General features: G+C 43.4%; 1 protein-coding gene across 5 annotated transcripts in view; it reads left to right on the top strand.

The window, feature by feature from the left end:
• The window catches only part of Arid1b (AT-rich interaction domain 1B), a 328,395-nt gene that overhangs the window by 241,848 nt on the left and 72,268 nt on the right, over positions 1-14,279 (top strand). For all 5 annotated transcript variants that reach the window (XM_042702061.1, XM_042702058.1, XM_042702060.1 and 2 more), the window contains exon 6: positions 5,083-5,172. In XM_042702061.1, coding sequence (XP_042557995.1) covers positions 5,083-5,172 — 90 coding nt within the window. The remainder of the gene's footprint in view (positions 1-5,082; positions 5,173-14,279) is intronic.

The following is a 14,279-nucleotide window of genomic DNA, read 5'->3' as shown; positions in this document are numbered from 1 at the left end:
TAATCACTTACAAAACTTTTCCTCTAGGGTGATAGCTGTCTTTGTCCCTCTGTGTCTTCACACTTCATTTATTCATTCCATTGTCCCACCCACCTGAAAGGTAGCAGGTGATTCTTTGCTTTTAGCTACACCTGATTGGTGGGTATAGAACTTGTCAGTTTACACCAGACCTTTCTAGATGCAGAACACTGCCCAATTCTGACCTATCATATATCCACTCCAGTTGAGCATCCAGGTGCGTCATCTTAAGTATAAAATAGCTCCAAGCAAGTGAGTATTGGTGTGTGGCCTGTCATGGGTCACATGTTTACAAGCAGAGTTGTTGCAAAGTGCAGGAAGCCAGGTAGAGAAACCTGAACTAGAAAGGTCAGGGGCAAGCAAAATTTGTATTTGAGGTAGGAAGTACATTGGATTTCCAAAAACAAAACAAAAAACAACCATCTTGGTCCGGCAGCAGAGTACAGGATCCGTGGAAGAGGAGAGCAGCCAGGCGCTCGACCATGCTTTCTCCTGGGCCCAGGTGGACAAATTGGCAGCCTGCTCACAGCTTTTTTTTTTCTTCTCCCCTTTGTATCATAAGAACTGCTAATCGGATCCATGCTGCTGCAACTGTGGTTAGTTATTAACAGAATAAAAGCAGATTTCTTCAAAAGAACGGGTGGGGGAAACGACTATACAAAATTGCAAGGTTGTTAGAATCGTAAATGCACAGCAGTCGATTTCCTCCGTATTCTGAATTACACGATGAATACTAGTCTTTCATCTGTCACTATACTCATTTCTTCAGAAGGCAGCCAAATATTAAGCTTCTCAAACAAAAAGAGCATCTTAGAAAGAGGAAAAATATTGAGGAGGAATAAGAATGGGTACAAGAAGGGGAAATTAGGCTTTGTTTTTATTAATTTGTCCTGGTGAGAGAAATATAAACTGCCTGCTCTCTGGTTTCCCCTTGGCTGCCTCTGACCTTACATCAAAGCGAGGATTAGAGCAGACCTAGAGAGGCTGCCTGCTCTTTGAGTCGGGTTCACAGCCCACCACTGTTTAAACAGATCGCAGGGAGCTACCATCGCGCTCCGCCACAGCCCTGAAGACCTTTGAATTGTAAACCAGGCATACCAAAGCTATCAGAAGGGTACATTTCTATAACAATACCCGGCGTTCAGTATGCTGGCTTCTGCAGCTCCCTGAGTCTCTGACACTCTCAAGGGCGCTTTCCAGATCCCAAGCCCCAAAATAGAAGCGGCTCTGCTTTCAGCCACGCCACACCTGGCCTGCATTACTGCCCCGTCTCCACGACTGTAGCTAGCTGAAGCAACTTGCAAAGTCACCTTTTATTCTATTTTTTAACAAAACCACACACACATACACACACACACACACACAGAGTACTTACTCCTTTGCCAACATTCAGCATTACTAGGAGGCAAGGAAAGGAATGCAGAATCATTAGAGCCGCAGGGCTCATTCCGGCCAGCCTAGGAGGGCACAGTGGAAAGTAGGCCTCAGAGCCAGCTCCCCCTGCATTCCAGTACCCTTAGCAATCTTCCTCACTAAGAATGCTTTAGCAAAATGCTGTGTACTTGGTTTGGGGCTCTGGTTTATCTTTAATGAAAGCTTGTAGTGACCTAAAAAGTCAAGTCTGTTTTGCCTTACAGTCTCTGACTTGTCATTTCATCTAGTCCTTTTAGTCCCCTCTTTGTTCTCTTTTGTCCCAAATCAGGTGATATAGGAAAAACTGCAAAGTGGGAATGAATGGATTTTTAGCACTGAAGTGGTGTCTGTCATTCTGAGTCCATTGGTTGATTACCTCCATTTTCCAGTTTGGATAATCAAATCCACCTTAGGTTAGTTGATTAAAAAAAAAAACTTAGCTATGAAACAAGGAAGTATTTTTTTCCTATGGCTTCTGCAACTTTTGAAAAAGTTGGGTGAGTATAGCACAGTGTCTCTTGAATCCGGATGTATGGTTTGTTTGGCAGAGACTTGTAGTTAGTGAGGTATAAATTTCTGTTGTTTGGGGTAGTGGGGAACTAAGGAATTAACCTGAGGCATTTTAGCCTCAGAAGAGTTAACAAGGGAACTGGTCCTTGTAAGTTTATTCTATGCCATCCTAACAAACAGTTGCAGTCTATGATTGCATCTTATCAGCAATTTTTATTTGCTTGTTTGGGTGTGACCAAAAAGATTTGGGGAAATAACAGTATAGGTACTCACCTACAGTTTACCCATTGAGTGTGTTTGCTATTTAAGTCTTGAGCCTCTGATTGCATTCATTGCTAAGGAATCCAGTTCATCCATTCTAGATCTGTGTTGGAGGGGACAATAACTAAGTTGTGCTGCTGACATTTGTTTTTGCAAACTTCCTTGTTAACTATGATGGGTCAGGCTTATGCGTCATTGCTATTATTGCACACCACTTCCTGTTCATTGGCCTTTGAGCAAGTGTTCCTGAATGTTCTTAATGATGTCATCATTCTTAACAGAGGTGAGAACACTATACCTCTGACACAATTCCAGATCATGTCCTCTTTGGGTAGACAGGTGTCCTACAGCTTAATATTTGCTTCACATATGACATAGATGAGGCGTGCACAGAAGCTATGCGCCATAGTTAGCATGCAGTCGTTGGTTAGTGTGGTGAGTCTGAGCCCAGTGGGACAGGCACACATGGTGATTACCATGTGGCACTTATGCTCACCCTGCATCCGGCTCCACGGTCACCCTTTTAGTAGTCTATGTTGGCAGTAGATTCTTTACATCTCTGAATGGAAGTAGATGAGGGCCATGGGATATTTCATTTCAGAGGAAGTGCGTGACATACAGTGGACACCAGACGTCGTAGTTCTGTAGCCAAGGCGCAATGACCAGTATTTGCCCTTGAAATTATTCTAGTCCAGAACATTCAATGTTTTTGCCTTACATTTGATTATTTGGGACTAACAGTAGTTTGCTGTTTGGTAGGAATTTTATCCTGCTAGTTGTGCAGCTCATTGGATGGTTCACAGCTTTTCTCCATGTCTGTGAATTCAGGTCTTTATACTTTGCATGTGACTGGGAGTGCAGCAACAAATGCATAAGTTTTAGTTTCTCTAAAAAGTAAGATTCCTGCCAGGAGCTGCTGGTTTACACCTGTAATCCTAGCTACTGAAGAGACTGAGATCTGAGAATTGTGGTTCAAAGCCAGCCCAGGCAGGAAAGTCCAAGAGAGGTTTATCTCCAAGTCCCCACCAAAAAAACCAGAAATGGTGCTGTGACTCAAAGTGGTATAGAGTGCTAGCCTTGAGCAAAAGAGCTCATGGACCACACCCATGCCGAGTTCAAACCCCATGAAGGACCCCCCCCCAAAAAAAGCGAAATTCCTAAACTACTCCCCCCTCAAACAATATGAGTATCATTTTGTAGTGATATTTTCACAGCTATTTCAGCTATTTACATCTATTACCTAAACTGAAAATCATCTGCCTAACTCTGTCTTCCCTGTCTGTCACAGATAGAACCATTATTAGACTTTATCATGAGCGGCAGTCACAGGAAGCCTCCACAACCAAGATGCAAGATGCAGTATCAGTGTCTGTCCTCATAAATGCCTGGTTTTGCACCTGGTGTGTCTTGACCTCCACTGAGCAGAATTGGTGGCAAACTTCAGGGCATTCATTTCCTTCTGTACTCAGTTATGATTCTTCTCTGCAATGTATTTAACTATGGAAGAGTAAATCCTACAGGAGCAAAACAGCTTTATTGTTATGTCTGTGGTACGGAAGGTAAGGGGGGAGGGAGAGAGAGAGAGAGAGAGAGAGAGAGAGTGTGTGTGTGTGTGTGTGTGTGTGTGTGTGTGTGTGTGCGCGCGTGCGCGCGCACGCTTCCCATTTATTATAGCAAAAGGAGGAGGTGAAGACAAAGGAGCAAGGTCTTCCTGCCATGAGAGATAGTACCTTTTGGACTATGCCGAATTCAACATTTATTGTTATTCTGTGTTTAGTCCCAAAAATGTATCTAAACTTCTATGCCAGAAAGTAAGTTGAGATGATCAGCCACCTCTGATGATTCCTACATTTCAAAATCCTGTCTCCCGCCTTCACATGACTGATAGTCCCTTCTATCAATAAAACAAGGGTCCTTTCTTTTCATTCATATTCTGAGCTAATGATTTATTTTTCTTATCTATTCATCATGCTAAGGTGGAGGGATTAAAGGAATGAAAAACATGATACCAGTCTCAAAGCTTACATTACACATGGAAAGGATTAACTGAACCAATGTTAAATAAATGGTAATTAAATAGATGTCGTTATATGCACCAGGGATCAGAAGATCTCTTTTTTAGTGACTGTATATACTATATTTCAGAGGACTATGTTTTGTTTCTCAGTAGAGGCCTTCTCCATTTAGGTTGAATTTTTGACTCATTATGAAGACTTTTTTTTAGCAATTTACTGTTACTGTTATATTGATTGACTATTACCATGAGAAACTGTCAGCTGGAGATCATTGTAGGCTTCATGGGCTATGTGGCGCTCAGCATGGTTGGATTTGTTAAACATTAAATGTTTGTCAGGAAATTTCATCTACAATTTTATTTGTCCACAAGTTTGGAACTCATTCAATGCAAAATAACTGAACTTTCAACAAGTCTCTTGATAAATGTGTTTGTCATGTGTCCTTTTCATTGAACAGGAAAAACAGATAAAATATGATACCTTTTTGAGCTTTGTATGTTTTTCATGTATATCTATGCCTTTTTTTTTCTTTTTTAATTGTGGGGCTTGAACTCAGGGCCTTGGCGCTGTCCCTGAGCCTGTCAGTGCTCAAGGCTAGCCCTCTACCACTTAAACCAACAGTACCACTTCTGGTTTTTGAGATAAGCGTCTCACGGGACTTTTTTTGCTTGGGCTGGCTTCAAACCTCGATTCTCAGATCTCAGCCTCCTGAGTAACTAGGATTACAGGTGTGAGCCACTAGCACCCGGCTATCTATGCCTTCTCTGATGATAAAACTGAAATGTCACTGAGTCTTGGTTTTGCGCTATTGCAGTATTAATGCAAAGGGTTTTCCCATCCCCATTTCCTCTCCTGTGTTTTACAGGCAGTCAGATGCCACCTCAGCCACCTGGGAGCCAGTCCGAATCCAGTTCCCACCCTGCCTTGAGTCAGTCACCAATGCCACAGGAAAGAGGTGAGTCTTCAGTTTCCATCCTGCCTACCCACTGTGCATTGAGTGTACAAGACCTACTGAAGTGTGCTTGCCCGTTTCCTTGTATATTTTTTAAAAGGATACTACATCTCCTTATCAGATAATCTCAATCTACATGTACAGAGCGCCAAGTACAGAGAAGGAAGGATTCTTTCTTGCAGATTTGATGATGCTACCAAAGTAGAATTTAAGGCCCAAAGAATATATTTGTCCACATATATATATCACTATACAGTGTACACTGTACATGACTATAGTCCAATGTTAGATAGCTTTGGGAAAGAGCTGTGGACTATTCCAGCTGGACATTAGCCTAATGAAGCAAAATACTTAGAGAGAGAGGAGAGAGAGAGAGAGAGAACACTCATATGCATACTTTTGACCAATCACTTGTTCTGTGATATTTAGTAGTAAAATTTGAAGTTCATAGCAAGACCTTATTGTACACTATTGTAAGCTCTTTGAAATGGACGAGACCTGAAAAAAAATCACATCGTTCAACCATTTCAATTAGCAAATACAAAAACTAAGGACTGCAGCGACTAATGATTTCCTCATTCCCAGAAGTTAGTTTTAACCCAGGAATGGATTTGGATGTTGCTTTAGCCTTAAAATGTGTTTGGCAGTTTTTTGAAGTTTTATTGGTTGGATTAGTTTGGTTTTGGCTTTGTGGGAGGGGTTTTGGTGATTTATCAGATAGCTATAACTTTATATGAAGTTAATAATTCAGTTATACATAGCATTTGATTATGTCTATTATCATAGCATTTGTGGTATTTTATTGAAATTAGAGTTGTAAAATTAGTTTGTTTTGCAATAAGAAAGAAATCACCAGGAAACAAGGCAGGAAGTAATGGGAAAAGAACATCATTTCCAATAAAAGAGGAAATGCAGGCTGGGAAGGTGGCTCAGTGGTAGAGTGCTTGCCTTGCATGCATGAGACCCTGGGTTCGATTCCTCAGCACCACCTAAGCAGAAAAAGTGGCGTTGTGGCTCAAGCGGTAGAGTGCTAGCCTTGAGTTGAATAGCTGAGAGACAGCGCCCAGACCCAGAGTTGAGGCCCACGACCGACAAAATAAATACATAAAATACATAAAAAATGAGATGCATTTCATTTGTTTTTAACAGGACAACTATTTAATTCCTCATTTCATTCCCTATCTCCAACCTTGCTACAGTCACGCTGTGTTGTACACTTCACCTTCGCCTAGCCATCTCCTTTTTTTTGCCGTTAGTGGGAAAGCTGCTGGTGGTGGGGGGCGGGGGGGATTTTAATTCAGATTGCTGAGACTAGGGCTAACTGTGCCGTCTGGTGCTGTCGGGTCACATCACCCCTTGTGAAGGTCATAGCTTGTCCACTGCATCTCCCTTTGTCAAGAGACATTGCATCCCCGCCATGGGCCAAGAGAACAAAAGTTGTGTGTCTGTAGTTGATATTTAAAGAGTTCCTGATGGCTGACATTTCTAATTCTATGTGAGTTACAGAAATGTATGGTTTAAGTTATTTTCTGTAGGGACTTGGCAGCATGTTATTTAGAAAGCATTGACAATGAAAAGATAGATTAGTCTTTATCTACACATCACTTGTGTTCAAATGACTATTTAGTAGAGAGAAAATGAATTCTTCATTTTCTGATTGATAAAGTTATTATATGATTTTGTATTGTTACCTAAGGTATAGTTGGCATTTTAACGTCTTTTGTGTCGACAGTGTGATGTGTTTTAATAGCTTCAAGACTTCTTGGTGCCTGAGAGTCACATGTAGGACTTACTACTACCTTGCTGGGCCCACCCTGGGTCCCTGGTGGGAGGCTGGGTGGACCTTTGTCTGCTTTGTAGCCAGGTTCTCAGGGGTTGCCGCAGCTGCTGGGTGGTGGGCGGCCCAAGGAGCACGCTTGGAGGCCTGCTCCGCGGCTTCCTTGCTCCAACAGGCCTCAGGAAAGGGGGGGCGGGGCGGGGTGGGCTGTGCTTCCCTCAGCCCGCCGCCCTGTGCCCTTGCAGGCGTAGTTCTAGCCAGGGGTGTGTGCGCTGCTTCTTGTCTGCGCTGGCTCCTGCGGCTTCCGCTGTCCTGAAGACTAGGCTGAGCTTCACGAGAGAGCACACCGCCCCGCACAAGTAACTCCTGCCACTGGGCTTCTTTAGCCCTGGGTTGCATCTTCAGGCCTTTGCTGTGTCAGGGAGATGGAGCTACAAGGACACTCCCACATGGAGGACCTTTCAGTCCTGGCCTAGCACTCACTTCGAGAAAGCTGTCCTATTGGAAGCCCTTCCAAGCTTCAAACAGTATCTCCCCGACCCTGGCAACTAACTGGCAGGTGTTACAGTGTGAGATTGAGCTAGGAGCACATCTATAATCCACTACTCTGGAGCCTGAGAGCTGAAGATAAGGATTTGAAGGCAGCTCAGGTAGGAAAGTCCATGAGATTCTTGAGTCAACCACCAAAAAGCAGGCAGTGAAGCTGTGGTTCATGTGGTAAAGTGCTAGTCTTGAGCAAAAAAGCTCAGGAACAGTGCCCAGGCCTTGAGTTCAAGCCCCAGGACCAGCAAAAGATGAGTGGAGGGGAAGGGAGAAGAGAGGAGGGAAGAAGGGACAAGGCAAAAATGAGAAAGATGACCTAAATTAAACTTTGAAACTAAGACACTTTCTAGGCAAAAATCTAGGCATTTCCATCAAGGTTCTTAGTTTGGTTTTGTTGTTTTTTTGGGGGTCTGGTTGTGGGGCCTGAACTCTGGGCCTGGGCGCTGTCCCTCAGCTCTTCAGCTCAAGGCTAGCGCTCTACCACTTGAGCCACAGCGCCACTTCTGGCTTTTTTCTTTTTGCTTATGTTGTGCTAAGGAATCGAACCCAGGGCCTCATGCATGCAAGGCAAGCACTCTACCACTAAGCCACCTTCTCAGCCCCCTTAGTTTTGTTTTTGTTTTTGTTTCCTTCTGATTGCCTTTATTAGAATGTAATGTAATATGTTGGTATCTCCTAAGAACTCCATAGCAGTCTAAATGTGTATACTCTTGCCCTGCCAACCCTTCCCTCCTGCTTGGCCCTCCTGTGCTCAGGAAGGAGAATGGAAAGCTTCTTGGGCTACTTCCTGCTGGCCTCCACCAGGCAGTGTGGACCCCACCAGTAAGTAGCCCTCCACGCCTTACTCTCCCTTTGCCTAATGGTTGTAGTATTAAGTTTGTCAAAGGACATTTGTCTGTTTCCTCACATTGTATACAGATGGAAGTAACCTTTGAGTTTCTACCGTTTTATGTCTTCTTCCTGAAGAAAGTGTTTGTATGGATAAATACAGCTATATCTTCATAGGTTACAAAAGGAGATACCCTTCCCATGCCATTTTATTTTCTCCTGTGGTGCTGTCTCTTCCCTGTCCTCATTCATTCCACACTAGGGTGAACTCCGCTTCATTTTTCACTGCTGTAGCTCCTGCTAACCGGGGAAGGAAATTCATTCCCCTTCTTTCTTCCTAACTACTCCATGACTGATACACAATGTAAAGAACAGAAGGTAAGAACTTCAGTATTACTCAGCTTTTTGCCACTATCACAGATATCTGGCACAGTTGAAGGGCAGAGAGGATTTATCTTCACTCCCAGGTTTCAGAGAGAGGTGGGCTGACCCCCAAGCATTGTGTTAGGGACAGCGTGCTGGCGCACAACCACTCAGGACAGTCAGGAACCAGGAAGTCCTAAAGGAAGAGACCAGAGCAAGAGATCCCCTTCAAAGGCTACCTACAGGGACCTCTCACCCCTGGTTTCCATTACCTCCCAACAATGCCATCGGCTTATTAACCCATCAGTGGGTTAATCCATTGATTATATCAGAGCCTTTTTGATCCACTTACTTCTCAGTGATTTTTAGCTACCATCTGCCATAAGTATTTGATATGTAAATTTATATGTACATTTGTAAATATGTAAATACACCAGCCACAAGGTGAAAAATATGCTATTAGTTTCAGGGGCTTTGGTTTATGGTTTTTGATAGTTCTGGGGTTGAACTCAGGATCTTGAGCTTGCTAAGTGAGCATTGAGCATTGCATAGCTCTCTTTGCTTTAGTAATTTTTTTCAGGTAGAGTTTCACATTTCTGTCTGGGACTAGCTTTGCTGGGGGAGGAATGGCAGCTTTAGATTTACTGCTGTCTCCACCACCATACCCTACTTGTGTTTTGAAATATGTTCTCCCAACTTTTTGCCAAGGCTGGCCTCGAACTACAATCCTATTTCTGCCTCCCATATCGTTTGTGTTTATTTTAAACCAATTCTTCATTCTGTAGACCTTATAAACTATCATATTCATCTCACCAAAACAAAACAAAAAACCCTGAAATAGCATAAATTCAGCTATCGAAGAATTGGGATAACAATAAGCCTTCTTTCAACATTTCACATACTTGCTAATCAATAAACCAGAAGGGCATTTGCTAGTTTCATTAAGCTTAACATGTTACAGGGGTTGAAAATGTGATCACTTTAGCATTACAATTATTATACTTATTTACCTACTCAGAACATCATTCCATATTGCCGCCATACCTTATTGGGGGGAAAAAGAACACTAGAGCAAAACTAGAGGATTCATCCTTGTTTCTGTTTTGTGTTTAGTTTGTGGTACTGAGGTTTTAAATTCAGGACTCTGAGACAAATGCTCTTAACATTGAACTGTGTCCTCAGCCCTTTTTTCCAGTTATTTTTGAGATCTGCTCTGCCCTTTTGCCAAGATGCCCCCTGGATCGTGATCCTCTTACTGTGTACTTCCTATCCCAGCTGGGATGACAGGTAGAAAATACCACACCCAGCGTCTTCCACCGAGTCGGAATCTGAGAAACTGCTGGCTGAGAAACTTGCCCAGGCTGGTTTGGGCCTGTGGTTCCCTGCATCTGATCCTTCTGTGAAGTTTAGAAGGACACGTGCACATCACCATGTCCACTTGGTTGAGAAGGTCTTAAGAACTTTCTCCTCGGCCTGGGAAGGTGGCTCAATGGTAGAGCGCTTGCCTTGCATGCATGAGGCCCTAGGTTCAATTCCTCAGCACCACATAAGCAAAAAGAAAAAAGCTAGAAGTGGCACTGTGGCCCAAGTGGTAGAGCGCTAGCCTTGAGCTGAAGAGCTGAGGGACAGCGCCCAGGCCCAGAGTTCAGGTCCTATGACCAGACCCCCACCCCCAAAAAAAGAATTTTCTCCTCAGAGTTGTGACCCTCCTAATCTCAGCCTTCCAAGTGGCTAAGACTACAGGTGTGAGCTACCAGTGCCAGCTCTCATCCTTATTTCCTCATCTCTCACATAAATGCCTGAACATTCACAAAGAACAGTATAACATGGCTTATTAATTTGTTGCTTGGGGTTTTTTTTTCCAATAAGGCTGGGAGGCAATATGGAATGATGTTCCGAGTAGGTAAATAAGTATAATAATTATAATATTAAAGTGATCACATTTTCAACCCCTGTAACATGTTAAGCTTAATGAAACTAGCAAATGCCCTTCTGGTTTATTGGATTAGCAATTAGGTGAAATGTTGAAAGAAGGCTTATTTATTTGGACAGATGTAGAGAGGTCAGAATTAATTTTTCGAAAACCTTTTAATTGAATGCTCTTTTAATTTTCACAGTGGTGTCTAGTTAAATATTCATGTTTCTGCTGGTGGCTTTCTGAAGGTCTGAACTAGATCTGGATTCACAAAATCAACACAGGTTGTTTAACCCTTTTCCATCTAGTGTGCCAGCAGGGACTTCTTGAGCAAAATCCCACAGTGTTTGAATAATTAGAAGGTAGTAATGAGGATTTAATTAGACTTTGAGATCCGCTAGAACAGAAACTCCAAGAACTTCCCCTTTCAGACGCACTACAAGCAGAGGTGACGGCGCTGCAGGCCGCTGGGCCCGGCAGAGGCAGGTGCTGTGGTGCTGTTCTGCCACACTGTCACCTCTGCACAGAAGGCATCTATCCTGCGTGAAACTCTCCTGAGTTAGTGAGCAGCAACCCCAGCTTCATCTTGTCCCTCCAGCTGACCTACATGACGACCTATTTTCTCTCTGCTGTTTAGAAAGAGGAGCTCTTGGTTACAGCACGCAGGCTGAACGCACCTGATAGAGAACTGGCCCTGGCTATGTCACTGGTACCAGTGGTACTGTATCGCTGCTGCCAAAATTATTTGAGATAAGTAGGCATGTTTTACCCTCTTTGGTTTAGGATCGGAAGAAAATGGATAACAGATTTTGCATTTTTATAAGTTTTAAATAATTTCAAATAATTAAAAAATTAAATAATTTTTTTTAAGTTTTAAATATGTAGTTTTGCCAGACATCATGTTCTTTACAATTTTTGGTCAACTGAATCACCAAAAACCTTATATTTAGAATCTGAACGTTGCACTGATAGTTATCAGTAGTTTCATTTATGTAAATATAAATAGGGCTGTTTCCCAGTGTAAGTATGTAGCAGGTGAAATGTGACCCGGCATTCAGATGTTCTTTCTGAGGACTACCACAAAAGGTGAATAAGAATTTCTATACAACAGGCCTCGGACTTAGATATTTTAACCTGAATAGAATGTCCTCTTACTCTTATTTTTCCTTCTGATATTAGCTCCCACTGTTAACTGCCATGCTATATATAATCCCCCCAACAGTGTACTCTAGCTTCTCCTCAAGGTTTGAATAAAATTGCTCATCACATTTCTGATCACATCCTGTTTGCTTAGGTCAGATCTTTCTTTTGGCTTTGAGTGCCAGGGGGACAAAGAAGAGTTCAGGATGAATTTGGTGTTCTTCTACGGACTCAGCCAAGTCCTTCCAGGGTCTTGTTTATCCCTTCGTTACCTCGCTGCATCTCTGACAGAGCCTGCCTTATGATGGTCCTACATGCATGGAGACTGCAGACCGGGGAGGGATTTCAGATCATTCCAAAGCAAGGAGTGAGCAAAGAGCAAACTATATCTTGTTCATAAGTTAATAAAGCTCACCATTTTACTGGTATAGGCTGTTTGCCTAGCATAGACTTTGGCCCTTATAAATCACCATGAGCATTCTCATCTTGCATCTGCCTTTTCTGCTGTCCATTCTTCAGAGGCTTCTCCCCAGCTGGACATGGGGGAGTGGGGAAGGGGGTCTTTCTGCACTGGGCATCTCTGCCCTGGAGTCTGTCACTGGAAGAATCACCCAAAGGCCGTCTTTCCACCTGGCCTTGCTCTTTATAACACTGTCTTTTTATGGAAATAAGTACAAATCTGAAGCTCTTAATGCTGCCACTGATTTCAGAACTTAAATTTGGCATGTTGAAAGTTAAGTTTGAATGCATTAATTGGCCTAACTTCTTAATGATCAAGAACACATTAGCATACTGGAATGAAAAGGAAGCACCATGGTCTCTAGTAGGGAGTTAGATATGGAATTGAGTATTCTGCCTTTGCAAACTATAGAAACTCTTTTTGTTTCTCTTTTTATTAGATTTTCAGTTTTGAGTTTGACAGTAAATCTGAAGATGCTGAGATGCTTGGAAGGGTATACTCACCAGGTGTTCTCTTACTCTGTCCTTCTAGTTCTAAGGAGAAGATGCATGGTTTTCCAGCTTTGCGCTGTGTATGTATAACGGCTCCGCATGTTGAGCCATTCATGATAGTCTGCTCTCACCCTTGGAGGCGCTGAACCAAGCCTCTGCCCTTAATTAAGGATTTCTTTTTTATGATATATGAAAGATGAAAACAACTCCAAATAGGATTTTTCAACAAACAAAGATGTTTGAACGTCACTCTAGAAAGCAGTTCCAGAACTCTGCCTCAGGGCTGCACTGCGGGGCCCGCCAAGGCCTGCCAGTGGTGAAGGAAGCAGTTCCCTTTAAGTCTGCTGTCCAGAAATATGTCCTTCAGAAAGCTGGCAAAACCAGTACCACTTACAGCAACTCAATTCAGTGTTCATTGAACAATCATCAGGCCTGGCGTCACTTGTAAACTATTCCTAAAAAGAGGCAGTTTTGTAATTTTTAATGGTTGCTTCAGCAGTAGGATTAAGGATTTTTCTTTTGCTTTGGCTGGAACCAGGGCTTGAGCTTCTCAGTTTAATTTACTTGCTCACAGTTGGGACCCTTCCACTTGAGCCATGCCTCCAGCCTAGCCTTTTGCTGGTTAACTTGCAGGAGTTTTTAGGCCCTTCTGCCTGGGCTAGCTTTGAACCTCAGTCTTCAAATCTCTTGTCTCCTACGTAGCTACTAGTGTTTTCTGAGTGGAAATATTATAGGTGTGAGCCACCAGCCACCTGATTTATTTTCAGGTTTTTTTTTAGTTATTAGTTAAAAGCATGCCTTTGATAGTTACCAGTCAATTGAAATCAGCTCATTTTCAGTGAAAGTATTCAAGGTAAATTCATCATTGCATGTTGCACACATTGATTATGCCACCATACTTTCCTCCTGCCATTTATGTTCCCTGTCTTGGGAAAAGACCATCTATTGCCTTTTTTCCCAAGACAGAAAACTCTTGGCCATCTTTAACTCCCTACTTCTGCCCATCCCAACCCATTTCTGTCTTCCCTAAACTAGTTGGTTTTCCAGTTCTTCCCTACATTGGTCTCAACGCATCCCAGAGTGAGTTCACACTATTACCCAGGCCGCCACGGTGCCTTTGGCAGCCTCTGGCGCCCGCTACCCACCTCGTGCTCTTCTAGCGCACATTCTGAGTGGCATCAGAGCAGTCTTTGCAGAAGGTGGCCGGACCGTGACATTCACCTCCCAAGTACCCAGTGTCCTTGCTTGCTGAGAGTGGTTTCAGGTTTGCTTCATGCCCCGCCCTGGCCTCCCCATCTGGCCTCACGTTCCTTATGCCAAACATGGCCTCCTGCCCCTCTGAAGCTCTTTAGGGCTCTGATAAAAACTCGTCTCTAACTTGGCAAGCACCTTAGACACTATTCTACTCGTCCTCTCCCACCCAACTCTTCCTATGAGTTCCTGGGGTCCTGATGGTCCCCAGCTTGTGGTTGAGGTGGCGTGTGTTTATAGGTGGGCGCAGGCGTGCAGCCCCCTGTCGGCTGTGCCTCAGGTGTGCAGCAGCCCCCAGAACTACTTGGGGTTAAGGCAGCAGCTCTGAGGGCCAGGGGGGTC

The sequence above is a fragment of the Dipodomys spectabilis genome, unplaced genomic scaffold (genome assembly GCF_019054845.1).
Source record: "Dipodomys spectabilis isolate Male_0828 unplaced genomic scaffold, ASM1905484v1 ptg000302l, whole genome shotgun sequence".
Lineage (NCBI taxonomy): Eukaryota > Metazoa > Chordata > Mammalia > Rodentia > Heteromyidae > Dipodomys > Dipodomys spectabilis.
Note: the sequence above shows the minus strand (reverse complement) of the source record. Positions and strands in the feature narration are given on the sequence as shown.